At 29.6% G+C, this 16,020-nt stretch overlaps 1 protein-coding gene across 2 annotated transcripts in view; it reads right to left on the bottom strand.

Annotated features, from left to right (window-relative positions):
• Positions 1 to 16,020, bottom strand: part of LOC143200107 (transmembrane protein 47) — a 99,573-nt gene that overhangs the window by 70,708 nt on the left and 12,845 nt on the right. Inside the window, exon 1 of one of the 2 annotated variants that reach the window (XM_076410430.1) lies at positions 3,196 to 3,342. The exons of the other annotated variant lie outside the window; for it this stretch is intronic. Within the exon in view, the coding sequence (XP_076266545.1) occupies positions 3,196 to 3,219 (24 nt within the window). The 5' untranslated portion in view covers positions 3,220 to 3,342. Of the gene's footprint in view, positions 1 to 3,195; positions 3,343 to 16,020 lie in introns of those variants that run through there. 2 annotated transcript variants of the gene reach the window in all.

A 16,020-nucleotide genomic window follows, 5' to 3' on the forward strand; every position in this document is an offset into this window, starting at 1 on the left:
CAGCACCAAAATTATAAATGAATCGAACAAATCATCAACACTCGCACAATTAATAGAATTATATTTTTTAAATTAATTATATCTTACATCAGATATGCTTAGTACAGTCTTAATTTACAAATTAATTTGTTACCACTTATTACCTCATTATGTATTTTTCAAATTAAAATAACATAAACTACATAAAGGTGGTACCAAGACAGTACCCTGGGGGATTTAAGCCGAAATTTGAGCAATTTGTTCATGTTGTAGATTAGTCCCAGATGCCATACTGAATATCATAAGAATTTTACATATTTACTGGCCTGTTTCTTCGCCTGTTCTGGCCTCTAGAGGATCGTCGAATAGTAAATTCTGATTGGTACACAACCATTTGTTTGCCAGAAGTTTTCGGTGAAATAAGGAAAACAAAAAAGCGACGCTGGATTGTTCTTCATTATGACAATGCGAGCTCTCACACATCGGCTCAAACAAGACACTATTCGAGCACTCAAAACATCGAATTGATTGGTCATCCGCCGTACAGCCCTGATTTGGCACCCAATGATTTCTTTTTGTTTCCATCCGTGAAGAATAAACTGCGTGGTCAACGATTTTCATCGCCCGAAGAAGATATTTAAGCGTTCAAAAATCGTGTTTTGAAGATACCTCATTCGGAATGGAATAAATGCTTTGAAAATTGGTTTAAGCGTATGCAAAATTGTATCGATCATCGTGGCGAATACTTTGAAAAACAATAAAAATATATTCGCAGCTAACTATTTGTTTTTTTCCTATTCCCGAAATATAAATACAGAGAAATAAAGTACCTTTGAACCATCACTAAGGGAGCGACATCCACTGAAAGGAGGGAAAAAATGAAATGATTTGGAAAAAATGTCCAGTGTCCGATAAATTAGTAACAGTCACATTTCAACAGTTGTTGTTCAAACCGTTCATCAGTAGTCTATCTTAAACTGCATACCATTGTTATATACGATTTTCTATCACTTTTATCACTTTCTAACAATTTTAATTTAATAGTATTTAATATTACTTTGTATTTTAACTTAATTATATAATAAGTAAATTACTCATTAACAATTAATTAATTACTCATTAATTTACCTAAAGCAAAGAAAAAATACATTTGCATTTCCAATTTCTAACTTCCAACTACTATATTGAAAAACAGTGTCAGTCAGAACTTTGGTGAATATCAGATACAAAGACAGTACGTACAAGACATACATATATCATATCATGTTACTGAAGAGTAGTGCTTGGACTACATGTCCTTGACGACAATCAAATAATGATGGTCGATTGAAACAGTTCTAAGATGAAAAACTGAATTTGGAATCTCAACTGGAACAAAACTAACACGTTTAAGCGCTTGATGCGCAACAATTACACTAAATAGTGATCTCAAGTAACGAGATGATCGTTCGTCACCGTAAAAATGATTCAATACCGTCATCTCCGTAAACAAATTTCGACCAACAATAACACTGACCATATAGACTTCATAATAACCATCATAATAACTTTATAGCTAACTGGAAGCCAAATCATCGATACCTAATTTGATTCCTATAGACTTAACTTCCTGGAAGTTCCGCACAACACACCTGAAACCGAACTTATTACCTATACAGACGGAAAGTTCGCGTCCCTCACGCCTCCCGTCCCCCCGTCCTCGAACTTCGCCGATAAAACGTTAAAAGCTCAAAAGGCTCTTCGGCTATGGAGAAAGTTCTTCGGTTCTTTTTAACCGAAGCCTTCTCGTCGTTAGAACACCACCCTCGCCTGCCCCCGATATCAAATATCTTGTTTTCTTTATTCCACTAGCCCCCCTCGCACACCCACTCGTATTTACGACAGTCGCACATTATTTGTCGGTATAACTTTTTTATTTTTCAGTTTCGTTGATACGTACGTCTCAATATGTTCGATACGTTTTGGGAGTACCGTCTATCGGTGAACGGTAGAACATAAAAACCAAAATGTAACGTTTGGTTCATTTACTAATTCACGAACGTTAATTTTTGGTGGATAAGACATACACGAACATCAAGTTAATAACAATAATAATAAAAAATCATATAAAATATCTAGACCAACATCGGTGCAATTATTCAGATATGTTCACCAAAAATCACTCTTAAGAACCACAGTTAAAGGGATTTATCATTCTACCGTTAAACAATCTTTCAAAAATAAATAAATGGATTTTCTGAATGCTAATTATGGAACGAATTTACATCATGTTAAACAAAAAGCCGATTAGTTCAGACCCAAATAAAGTAACTATACTGAATAGTCGGAATATACTCTAAACTTGATCTAAAATCAGAGAGATTGTCTTACCAGTCAATCATAAAGCTAATTTGGACTTACGGGGTGCATATATGGGGTCGCACTAAAACATCAGACCAACTAGTAATGACCAATGCTTATCGCTACGTAACCAACGGTAAACTATAGGATGATCGTGGAACGTGGGAGCAATACAGCTACTGACCAACACACCTTTATTAAAATACCAGGGTTATATTAAATCATTTCGATGCAATGACACTTTCAACTATTGTAAGGAGTATTTAAACTAGTAACATCTTTTAAATAAAAATAGAGAACAGAATAAGTCCTGGTTTGTGCTTTTAAGTTGCAAAACTCGTGCAGTAACATTGAAAAAACTAATTATAACTTTAATTTATAGGTCCTACGCCTATAAAAAAGTGTAACTCAACACTGTAATAGAAAGGCTCAGTAAGTCTCCAAAGTTGACTGGATATGGTTTAGAGGATTGAGAATATTTAACAAGTGATTTTGTTGTGATAAAATTAGTAAAATTTGTCGTATCAAAGAAAAGGAACATGCAAAAAGATCGCCTGAAATTGATTTTGATACATATCTGATTATTAAAAATATGAATAGGAATCAAGTATTATCAGATCTAACTGTGTCTAATTTTCTCTTAAAAGTGTAAAAGTATTTGGTCTTAGATATTGTCCTAGATATATGACTGTATTTATCAAGTTTATTTGCAATGGAAAGGTAACATTTTAGACTGTAGTACAGAGTGGGACTACAGACCATAACTCTTTGAACATTTGTTATATACAGTTACGACAATTATGAAGGAAATCTTCACTAAAAAGAAGGCCATTATTTATTTACATAGCGATTGCTGCCCTACAAGCGTGGACGCACCTGAGCTATCTGATTATCCGCCATTAAAAATTCTGCACGTTATCCAGAACAACAGTCCGGCTAAAGCCTCCAGGTCCGGGACACCCTCTCGCCCCACTCGACACGCACCACCAGAGCACAAACAATCCCGCGCACCGGGTCACATCTCACGGAGCCGGGCTATGGACGAGCCTCTGCCAACATCCTGCCCCACGTGGAAGTGCTGTGTGTGAATGTTGTGACGGCGACGGACCGAAGAAGGGGCGGCAGTTGCTGACTGGCCGTGCACGGCGGGCGGACCGACTGACTGTCGACGAGGTGGAGAGGAGATCGCGTGAAAAAGAAGGCACTGGCGGGCCTACTACGCGGCCAGAACAGGCCGGAATAACGCTCGGTTTGATTTGGTAGGGGTGTCGAAAAAATATCGATATCTTTGTACGCCAATCTTTTTAATAAACCTTTTAAGTTGGTACTACTTTTCTCCGATATTTCGATATATCGGTGTTTTTTTTAAATATCGATATTTTTCTCGGTCACCAACATCCATATGATTTGGCATTGTAACTATCCCGTAATTATTGACAATATTTACTTATGAATAAGCGGTCTGATGGTTTAATTTTTTTCGCTATTCAGTGGATATACCCAAATTCTAACGAATAATTCACAATAATACTGTCCGTTGACTCCGAAAACTACGTCCAGTAGAATTCGTTCGATATTACTCTTAACGGTCGCTGATTAAGCCTATTTTCAGCAATAGATTAAATACAATTTTAAAGATATTCACATTAATACATGACAAAATCGTTATACTACCATTCAATTCAACATGATATTCTTTATATTCCTTGTAATTTTCATTAACTTACCATTATTTCAACGGTAATGACATTAAAAAATATGAGAACGGCAAAAAAGTATATGGAAAACATATTTTATCTCTCGAATAAGCATAGAACTCTCCAAATATATGTAATTTTGAGGCGAAAGAAATGAAAAACTATATAAGATTGGTTTAGAGTGTATAGTTTTTAAGATATGTGAAATACACTCATTTTTTGAAAATATACAATTCATAGTATAGCTTAAAAACAAGAGGCTATATAAAAATTATTATACTACCGTTCGGTTTAGCGTAAAATTATCTATACCTGTTGTGATTTTTATTAAACTGCGATTATTTGATAAGAAATGACAATAAAATAATCGAAAATGGCAGAATATCGTAAATTTTCACGACTATATATATGGAAAAAGGGCTAACACATTTTATCTCTTAGATAACAATAAATCTCTCCAAATATGTGAATTTTGGGGTCAAATGAACGAAAATCTATGTTAAATCGCTTTAGAGTAGATGGTTTTAAGATATGTGACATAAACAGAAATCGATAAATTTCTTGAAATTATACTTTTCATTATATAACTTAAAAACGAAAGGTCGTATAAAAATTATTTAATTACCACTCGAAATTCGGTAAAATTCTTCATAAATCCTGTAATGTTCATTATTCTGCGATTATTTTAATAGAAATCACAGCAAAAAAATCGAAAATGGCAAAAAATCGCAAAATTTCACGACTATAAAACTCTCCAAATATATGTATTTTGGGTCGAAAGAAACGAAAATCGATGTTAAATTACGCTAGAGTTTATAGTTTTTGAGATATGTGAGATAAACGGAAAAAACTCATTTTTTATAAATGCACTTTTCATTGTGTAACTTAAAAACAAAAGGCTGTATAAAAATATACATCTATTCGATTTAGCGTAAATTCCTTATAAATCCTGTAATTTTCATTATCCTGCAATTATTTCAAAGAAAATGACAGCAATAATATGCAAAAATGTCAAAATATAAATTAAGATAAAGATAAAACCTTAAAGATCATGAATTTTAGACCAAAACAAATTAAAGTCTCATAATCTCATGCTTTAGAATCCACTCATTTTTTAAAAACTTTATTTTATAACATAAAAACAACAAGTTGTACAAAAATTATTATACTTCAAGTTGTTAATTTCAACATACAATTCTTCACAATCTCTAGAATTTTTATTAACTTAACGATTATTTGAACATAAATAACAACATAGCAAGTGTTATCTCCAATAATATTTATAATTAATCCTAATTATGCAATATCAGTTCTGTTAAAACAAGGACAATGCAACCAAACAATATATAAATAGAACCTTGAAACACAAACAAATAAGCGATAAACGAGACAAATTCTTCACCATTATATAAATGAGTATAGAGAAGAATTTCTTATTGATATAGACCAAAAAAAAACAATAGGATATAATAAATTTCCCCACTCAATCTCTAAAAACTATTTTGACTGGTTATTATTCTGCAATTTCTATTTTTTGTCTTTCTTGGTGTGAATGAAAAGAAAACGTATATTCGTATAAAAGAAAGAGAAAGTAAACAAAATGCGTCAATCTTCTGATTTCCTTTCAAATCAGTTTTCGAAATTAGCCTCAAAGTGCGTGCAGAAATGTGTCACTGGCAACCACGTCTTCAAATTGATGTTTCCGGAGACTCTGCAACACTATCGCGCACCAGAGCCACATTTTCAGCATTACGAGAAGCCTGTTGTCTTCCAGGACGAGGCCTGTCTGTTGTCGTACTATTTCTGTTCGTTCTTGTGGCGTATATTTATCCATAATAAAATTTGGTCGTCTACACAACACAACTGTTAAAGCGAAACTGAGGTAAACGTCACATAACCAAAATGGCGCGCAATCAAAATAGTAGCGGGACTTTTGCCCCATCTGTTATTGTGCGAATAATTCAGCTTTTTCATCGTGTCCTGGAACCCATTCATTTCGATCATTTTTAGCAGGCGGTACTCTAATAATTGGTCTTTTAAATCGTCGAGTTCCTTTCCATAGCGAGTAATCTTTGTCTGCCATCGGGCTTAATTAAAAAATTAAGTTGTTCGGTGAAAACTAACTTATTTCGATCGTCCGTATTCCCATGGTTTGAAATTTCGAACCCCCGTCTCGCAGGAAGTGTTGATAGCCGAGAATTGTCCTCGTAAATGCCGAAATCGTTCCTATTTATGAAATGATAATGCGAAGCGGTCGGCGTCAGCCCAACCACCACACCGCCTCATAAGTTTTAGCAAAGTTTCTCGATAAATTTACCCACAAAGCCAGATAGTGTCGGGAGATGAAACAACTCAATACTGACGGGAAGCACGCGCTCGAAAAGAGCGTGAAAAAAATAACAGCTCTTTGATGGTTCAAAGGCTATTCTTTTTATTTTTCTCGGCTTCCTTTACGTATCTGCTTCGTTCTTTCTTAGAATTACGAATACATCGTTAATTAGCTCGTAAAACGGATTAATTTTGTAATCTTAGAGACGCTCATGAAATATTATAGAGAAGCAATATTTAAAAAACGAGCTGAAACTTGTTAAAAATGTCAAATTTTTATGACTATGTTATACAAAAAAAGTTACAACATTTTGTATCTCTCGAAAAGTAATAAAACTCTCTCCAAAAATAATTATGCCAGCATTCGAATCGGCGTAAAATTCTCTATAAATTCTGTAATTTCCATTAACCTGTGATTATCTGAGTAAAAATGACAGTAACAAATTTCAAAATGGCTAAAAATCCTAAATTTTCACGACTATATACATGGAAAAAGTGCCAAAATATTTTAGTTCTCAGAAAACAATAAAACTCTCCAAATATACGTATTTTGGTGTGAAAAATATGAAAATCCACATTAAATTGCACTAGAGTTTGTAGTTTTTGAGATATGTGACATAAACTCAAATACACTAATTTTTTGAAAATGCATTTTTCATTATATAACTTAAAACCAAGAAGTTGTATAAAAATAATTATACCACCATTCGAATCGGCGCAAAATTCTTTATAAATTCTGTAATTTCCATTAACCTGTGATTATCTGAGTAAAAATGACAGTAACAAATTTGAAAATGGCCAAAAATCCTAAATTTTCACGACTATATACATGGAAAAAGTGCCAAAATATTTTAGCTCTCAGAAAACAATAAAACTCTCCAAATATACGTATTTTGGTGTGAAAAATACGAAAATCCACATTAAATTGCCCTAGAGTTTGTAGTTTTTGAGATATGTGACATAAACTCAAATACACTAATTTTTTGAAAATGCATTTTTCATTATATAACTTAAAACCAAGAAGTTGTATAAAAATAATTATACCACCATTCGAATCGGCGCAAAATTCTTTATAAATTCTGTAATTTCCATTAACCTGTGATTATCTGAGTAAAAATGACAGTAACAAATTTGAAAATGGCTAAAAATCCTAAATTTTCACGACTATATACATGGAAAAAGTGCCAAAATATTTTAGCTCTCAGAAATCAATAAAACTCTCCAAATATACGTATTTTGGTGTGAAAAATACGAAAATCCACATTAAATTGCCCTAGAGTTTGTAGTTTTTGAGATATGTGACATAAACTCAAATACACTAATTTTTTGAAAATGCATTTTTCATTATATAACTTAAAACCAAGAAGTTGTATAAAAATAATTATACCACTATTCGAATCGGCGCAAAATTCTTTATAAATTCTGTAATTTCCATTAACCTGTGATTATCTGAGTAAAAATGACAGTAACAAATTTGAAAATGGCTAAAAATCCTAAATTTTCACGACTATATACATGGAAAAAGTGCCAAAATATTTTAGCTCTCAGAAATCAATAAAACTCTCCAAATATACGTATTTTGGTGTGAAAAATATGAAAATCCACATTAAATTGCACTAGAGTTTGTAGTTTTTGAGATATGTGACATAAACTCAAATACACTAATTTTTTGAAAATGCATTTTTCATTATATAACTTAAAACCAAGAAGTTGTATAAAAATAATTATACCACCATTCGAATCGGCGCAAAATTCTTTATAAATTCTGTAATTTCCATTAACCTGTGATTATCTGAGTAAAAATAACAGTAACAAATTTGAAAATGGCTAAAAATCCTAAATTTTTACGACTATATACATGGAAAAAGTGCCAAAATATTTTAGCTCTCAGAAATCAATAAAACTCTCCAAATATACGTATTTTGGTGTGAAAAATATGAAAATCCACATTAAATTGCACTAGAGTTTGTAGTTTTTGAGATATGTGACATAAACTCAAATACACTAATTTTTTGAAAATGCGTTTTTCATTATATAACTTAAAACAAAGAAGTTGTATAAAAATAATTATACCACCATTCGAATCGGCGCAAAATTCTTTACAAATTCTGTAATTTCCATTAACCTGTGATTATCTGAGTAAAAATAACAGTAACAAATTTGAAAATGGCTAAAAATCCTAAATTTTTACGACTATATACATGGAAAAAGTGCCAAAATATTTTAGCTCTCAGAAAACAATAAAACTCTCCAAATATACGTATTTTGGTGTGAAAAATACGAAAATCCACATTAAATTGCCCTAGAGTTTGTAGTTTTTGAGATATGTGACATAAACTCAAATACACTAATTTTTTGAAAATGCGTTTTTCATTATATAACTTAAAACCAAGAAGTTGTATAAAAATAATTATACCACCATTCGAATCGGCGCAAAATTCTTTATAAATTCTGTAATTTCCATTAACCTGTGATTATCTGAGTAAAAATGACAGTAACAAATTTGAAAATGGCTAAAAATCCTAAATTTTCACGACTATATACATGGAAAAAGTGCCAAAATATTTTAGCTCTCAGAAATCAATAAAACTCTCCAAATATACGTATTTTGGTGTGAAAAATACGAAAATCCACATTAAATTGCCCTAGAGTTTGTAGTTTTTGAGATATGTGACATAAACTCAAATACACTAATTTTTTGAAAATGCATTTTTCATTATATAACTTAAAACCAAGAAGTTGTATAAAAATAATTATACCACCATTCGAATCGGCGCAAAATTCTCTATAAATTCTGTAATTTCCATTAACCTGTGATTATCTGAGTAAAAATAACAGTAACAAATTTGAAAATGGCTAAAAATCCTAAATTTTTACGACTATATACATGGAAAAAGTGCCAAAATATTTTAGTTCTCAGAAAACAATAAAACTCTCCAAATATACGTATTTTGGTGTGAAAAATATGAAAATCCACATTAAATTGCACTAGAGTTTGTAGTTTTTGAGATATTGTGACATAAACTCAAATACACTAATTTTTTGAAAATGCATTATTCACTATATAACTTAAAACCAAAAAGTTGTATAAAAATAATTATACCACCATTCGAATCGGCGCAAAATTCTCTATAAATTCTGTAATTTCCATTAACCTGTGATTATCTGAGTAAAAATAACAGTAACAAATTTGAAAATGGCCAAAAATCCTAAATTTTCAAAACTATATACATGGAAAAAGTGCCAAAATATTTTAGCTCTCAGAAAACAATAAAACTCTCCAAATATACGTATTTTGGTGTGAAAAATACGAAAATCCACATTAAATTGCACTAGAGTTTGTAGTTTTTGAGATATTGTGACATAAACTCAAATACACTAATTTTTTGAAAATGCATTATTCATTATATAACTTAAAACCAAAAAGTTGTATAAAAATAATTATACCACCATTCGAATCAACGCAAAATTCTCTATAAATTCTGTAATTTCCATTAACCTGTGATTATCTGAGTAAAAATAACAGTAACAAATTTGAAAATGGCTAAAAATCCTAAATTTTTACGACTATATACATGGAAAAAGTGCCAAAATATTTTAGCTCTCAGAAAACAATAAAACTCTCCAAATATACGTATTTTGGTGTGAAAAATACGAAAATCCACATTAAATTGCACTAGAGTTTGCAGTTTTTGAGATATGTGACATAAACTCAAATACAACAATTTTTTGAAAATGCATTTTTCACTATATAACTTAAAACCAAAAAGTTGTATAAAAATAATCATACCACCATTCGAATCGGCGCAAAATTCTTTATAAATTCTGTAATTTCCATTAACCTGTGATTATCTGAGTAAAAATAACAGTAACAAATTTGAAAATGGCTAAAAATCCTAAATTTTTACGACTATATACATGGAAAAAGTGCCAAAATATTTTAGCTCTCAGAAAACAATAAAACTCTCCAAATATACGCATTTTGGTGTGAAAAATACGAAAATCCACATTAAATTGCACTAGAGTTTGTAGTTTTTGAGATATTGTGACATAAACTCAAATACACTAATTTTTTGAAAATGCATTATTCATTATATAACTTAAAACCAAAAAGTTGTATAAAAATAATTATACCACCATTCGAATCGGCGCAAAATTCTCTATAAATTCTGTAATTTCCATTAACCTGTGATTATCTGAGTAAAAATAACAGTAACAAATTTGAAAATGGCTAAAAATCCTAAATTTGGACAAATTTGGAACATGGAAAAAGTGCCAAAATATTTTAGTTCTCAGAAAACAATAAAACTCTCCAAATATACGTATTTTGGTGTGAAAAATATGAAAATCCACATTAAATTGCCCTAGAGTTTGTAGTTTTTGAGATATGTGACATAAATTCAAATACACTAATTTTTTGAAAATGCGTTTTTCATTATATAACTTAAAACCAAGAAGTTGTATAAAAATAATTATACCACCATTCGAATCGGCGCAAAATTCTCTATAAATTCTGTAATTTCCATTAACCTGTGATTATCTGAGTAAAAATAACAGTAACAAATTTGAAAATGGCTAAAAATCCTAAATTTTTACGACTATATACATGGAAAAAGTGCCAAAATATTTTAGTTCTCAGAAAACAATAAAACTCTCCAAATATACGTATTTTGGTGTGAAAAATATGAAAATCCACATTAAATTGCACTAGAGTTTGTAGTTTTTGAGATATTGTGACATAAACTCAAATACACTAATTTTTTGAAAATGCATTATTCACTATATAACTTAAAACCAAAAAGTTGTATAAAAATAATTATACCACCATTCGAATCGGCGCAAAATTCTCTATAAATTCTGTAATTTCCATTAACCTGTGATTATCTGAGTAAAAATAACAGTAACAAATTTGAAAATGGCCAAAAATCCTAAATTTTCAAGACTATATACATGGAAAAAGTGCCAAAATATTTTAGCTCTCAGAAAACAATAAAACTCTCCAAATATACGTATTTTGGTGTGAAAAATATGAAAATCCACATTAAATTGCCCTAGAGTTTGTAGTTTTTGAGATATGTGACATAAATTCAAATACACTAATTTTTTGAAAATGCGTTTTTCATTATATAACTTAAAACCAAGAAGTTGTATAAAAATAATTATACCACCATTCGAATCGGCGCAAAATTCTCTATAAATTCTGTAATTTCCATTAACCTGTGATTATCTGAGTAAAAATAACAGTAACAAATTTGAAAATGGCTAAAAATCCTAAATTTTTACGACTATATACATGGAAAAAGTGCCAAAATATTTTAGTTCTCAGAAAACAATAAAACTCTCCAAATATACGTATTTTGGTGTGAAAAATATGAAAATCCACATTAAATTGCACTAGAGTTTGTAGTTTTTGAGATATTGTGACATAAACTCAAATACACTAATTTTTTGAAAATGCATTATTCACTATATAACTTAAAACCAAAAAGTTGTATAAAAATAATTATACCACCATTCGAATCGGCGCAAAATTCTCTATAAATTCTGTAATTTCCATTAACCTGTGATTATCTGAGTAAAAATAACAGTAACAAATTTGAAAATGGCCAAAAATCCTAAATTTTCAAGACTATATACATGGAAAAAGTGCCAAAATATTTTAGCTCTCAGAAAACAATAAAACTCTCCAAATATACGTATTTTGGTGTGAAAAATACGAAAATCCACATTAAATTGCACTAGAGTTTGTAGTTTTTGAGATATTGTGACATAAACTCAAATACACTAATTTTTTGAAAATGCATTATTCATTATATAACTTAAAACCAAAAAGTTGTATAAAAATAATTATACCACCATTCGAATCAACGCAAAATTCTCTATAAATTCTGTAATTTCCATTAACCTGTGATTATCTGAGTAAAAATAACAGTAACAAATTTGAAAATGGCTAAAAATCCTAAATTTTTACGACTATATACATTGAAAAAGTGCCAAAATATTTTAGCTCTCAGAAAACAATAAAACTCTCCAAATATACGTAATTTGGTGTGAAAAATACGAAAATCCACATTAAATTGCACTAGAGTTTGCAGTTTTTGAGATATGTGACATAAACTCAAATACAACAATTTTTTGAAAATGCATTTTTCACTATATAACTTAAAACCAAAAAGTTGTATAAAAATAATCATACCACCATTCGAATCGGCGCAAAATTCTTTATAAATTCTGTAATTTCCATTAACCTGTGATTATCTGAGTAAAAATAACAGTAACAAATTTGAAAATGGCTAAAAATCCTAAATTTTTACGACTATATACATGGAAAAAGTGCCAAAATATTTTAGCTCTCAGAAAACAATAAAACTCTCCAAATATACGCATTTTGGTGTGAAAAATACGAAAATCCACATTAAATTGCACTAGAGTTTGTAGTTTTTGAGATATTGTGACATAAACTCAAATACACTAATTTTTAGAAAATGCATTATTCATTATATAACTTAAAACCAAAAAGTTGTATAAAAATAATTATACCACCATTCGAATCGGCGCAAAATTCTCTATAAATTCTGTAATTTCCATTAACCTGTGATTATCTGAGTAAAAATAACAGTAACAAATTTGAAAATGGCTAAAAATCCTAAATTTGGACAAATTTGGAACATGGAAAAAGTGCCAAAATATTTTAGTTCTCAGAAAACAATAAAACTCTCCAAATATACGTATTTTGGTGTGAAAAATATGAAAATCCACATTAAATTGCCCTAGAGTTTGTAGTTTTTGAGATATGTGACATAAATTCAAATACACTAATTTTTTGAAAATGCGTTTTTCATTATATAACTTAAAACCAAGAAGTTGTATAAAAATAATTATACCACCATTCGAATCGGCGCAAAATTCTCTATAAATTCTGTAATTTCCATTAACCTGTGATTATCTGAGTAAAAATAACAGTAACAAATTTGAAAATGGCTAAAAATCCTAAATTTTTACGACTATATACATGGAAAAAGTGCCAAAATATTTTAGTTCTCAGAAAACAATAAAACTCTCCAAATATACGTATTTTGGTGTGAAAAATATGAAAATCCACATTAAATTGCACTAGAGTTTGTAGTTTTTGAGATATTGTGACATAAACTCAAATACACTAATTTTTTGAAAATGCATTATTCACTATATAACTTAAAACCAAAAAGTTGTATAAAAATAATTATACCACCATTCGAATCGGCGCAAAATTCTCTATAAATTCTGTAATTTCCATTAACCTGTGATTATCTGAGTAAAAATAACAGTAACAAATTTGAAAATGGCCAAAAATCCTAAATTTTCAAGACTATATACATGGAAAAAGTGCCAAAATATTTTAGCTCTCAGAAAACAATAAAACTCTCCAAATATACGTATTTTGGTGTGAAAAATATGAAAATCCACATTAAATTGCCCTAGAGTTTGTAGTTTTTGAGATATGTGACATAAATTCAAATACACTAATTTTTTGAAAATGCGTTTTTCATTATATAACTTAAAACCAAGAAGTTGTATAAAAATAATTATACCACCATTCGAATCGGCGCAAAATTCTCTATAAATTCTGTAATTTCCATTAACCTGTGATTATCTGAGTAAAAATAACAGTAACAAATTTGAAAATGGCTAAAAATCCTAAATTTTTACGACTATATACATGGAAAAAGTGCCAAAATATTTTAGTTCTCAGAAAACAATAAAACTCTCCAAATATACGTATTTTGGTGTGAAAAATATGAAAATCCACATTAAATTGCACTAGAGTTTGTAGTTTTTGAGATATTGTGACATAAACTCAAATACACTAATTTTTTGAAAATGCATTATTCACTATATAACTTAAAACCAAAAAGTTGTATAAAAATAATTATACCACCATTCGAATCGGCGCAAAATTCTCTATAAATTCTGTAATTTCCATTAACCTGTGATTATCTGAGTAAAAATAACAGTAACAAATTTGAAAATGGCCAAAAATCCTAAATTTTCAAGACTATATACATGGAAAAAGTGCCAAAATATTTTAGCTCTCAGAAAACAATAAAACTCTCCAAATATACGTATTTTGGTGTGAAAAATACGAAAATCCACATTAAATTGCACTAGAGTTTGCAGTTTTTGAGATATGTGACATAAACTCAAATACAACAATTTTTTGAAAATGCATTTTTCATTATATAACTTAAAACCAAAAAGTTGTATAAAAATAATCATACCACCATTCGAATCGGCGCAAAATTCTTTATAAATTCTGTAATTTCCATTAACCTGTGATTATCTGAGTAAAAATAACAGTAACAAATTTGAAAATGGCTAAAAATCCTAAATTTTTACGACTATATACATGGAAAAAGTGCCAAAATATTTTAGCTCTCAGAAAACAATAAAACTCTCCAAATATACGCATTTTGGTGTGAAAAATACGAAAATCCACATTAAATTGCACTAGAGTTTGTAGTTTTTGAGATATTGTGACATAAACTCAAATACACTAATTTTTTGAAAATGCATTATTCATTATATAACTTAAAACCAAAAAGTTGTATAAAAATAATTATACCACCATTCGAATCGGCGCAAAATTCTCTATAAATTCTGTAATTTCCATTAACCTGTGATTATCTGAGTAAAAATAACAGTAACAAATTTGAAAATGGCTAAAAATCCTAAATTTTTACGATTATATACATGGAAAAAGTGCCAAAATATTTTAGTTCTCAGAAAACAATAAAACTCTCCAAATATACGTATTTTGGTGTGAAAAATATGAAAATCCACATTAAATTGCACTAGAGTTTGTAGTTTTTGAGATATTGTGACATAAACTCAAATACACTAATTTTTTGAAAATGCATTATTCATTATATAACTTAAAACCAAAAAGTTGTATAAAAATAATTATACCACCATTCGAATCGGCGCAAAATTCTTTACAAATTCTGTAATTTCCATTAACCTGTGATTATCTGAGTAAAAATAACAGTAACAAATTTGAAAATGGCTAAAAATCCTAAATTTTTACGACTATATACATGGAAAAAGTGCCAAAATATTTTAGCTCTCAGAAATCAATAAAACTCTCCAAATATACGTATTTTGGTGTGAAAAATACGAAAATCCACATTAAATTGCCCTAGAGTTTGTAGTTTTTGAGATATGTGACATAAACTCAAATACACTAATTTTTTGAAAATGCGTTTTTCATTATATAACATAAAAGCAAGACGTTGTATAAAAATAATTATACCACCATTCGAATCGGCGCAAAATTCTTTACAAATTCTGTAATTTCCATTAACCTGTGATTATCTGAGTAAAAATGACAGTAACAAATTTGAAAATTGTCAAAAATCCTAAATTTTCACGACTATATACATGGAAAAAGTGCCAAAATATTTTAGCTCTCAGAAAACAATAAAACTCTCCACATATACGTATTTTGGTGTGAAAAATACGAAAATCCACATTAAATTGCTCTAGAGTTTGTAATTTTTGAGATATATGGCATAAACTCAAATAAACTAATTTTTTGAAAATGCATTTATCATTATATAACTTAAAACCAAGACGTTGTATAAAAATAATTATACCACCATTCGAATCGGCGCAAAATTCTTTATAAATTCTGTAATTT

Source organism: Rhynchophorus ferrugineus, unplaced genomic scaffold (assembly GCF_030347505.1).
Source record: "Rhynchophorus ferrugineus isolate W39M unplaced genomic scaffold, kcgeb_rfMv2 rfM7, whole genome shotgun sequence".
Classification (NCBI taxonomy): domain Eukaryota; kingdom Metazoa; phylum Arthropoda; class Insecta; order Coleoptera; family Curculionidae; genus Rhynchophorus; species Rhynchophorus ferrugineus.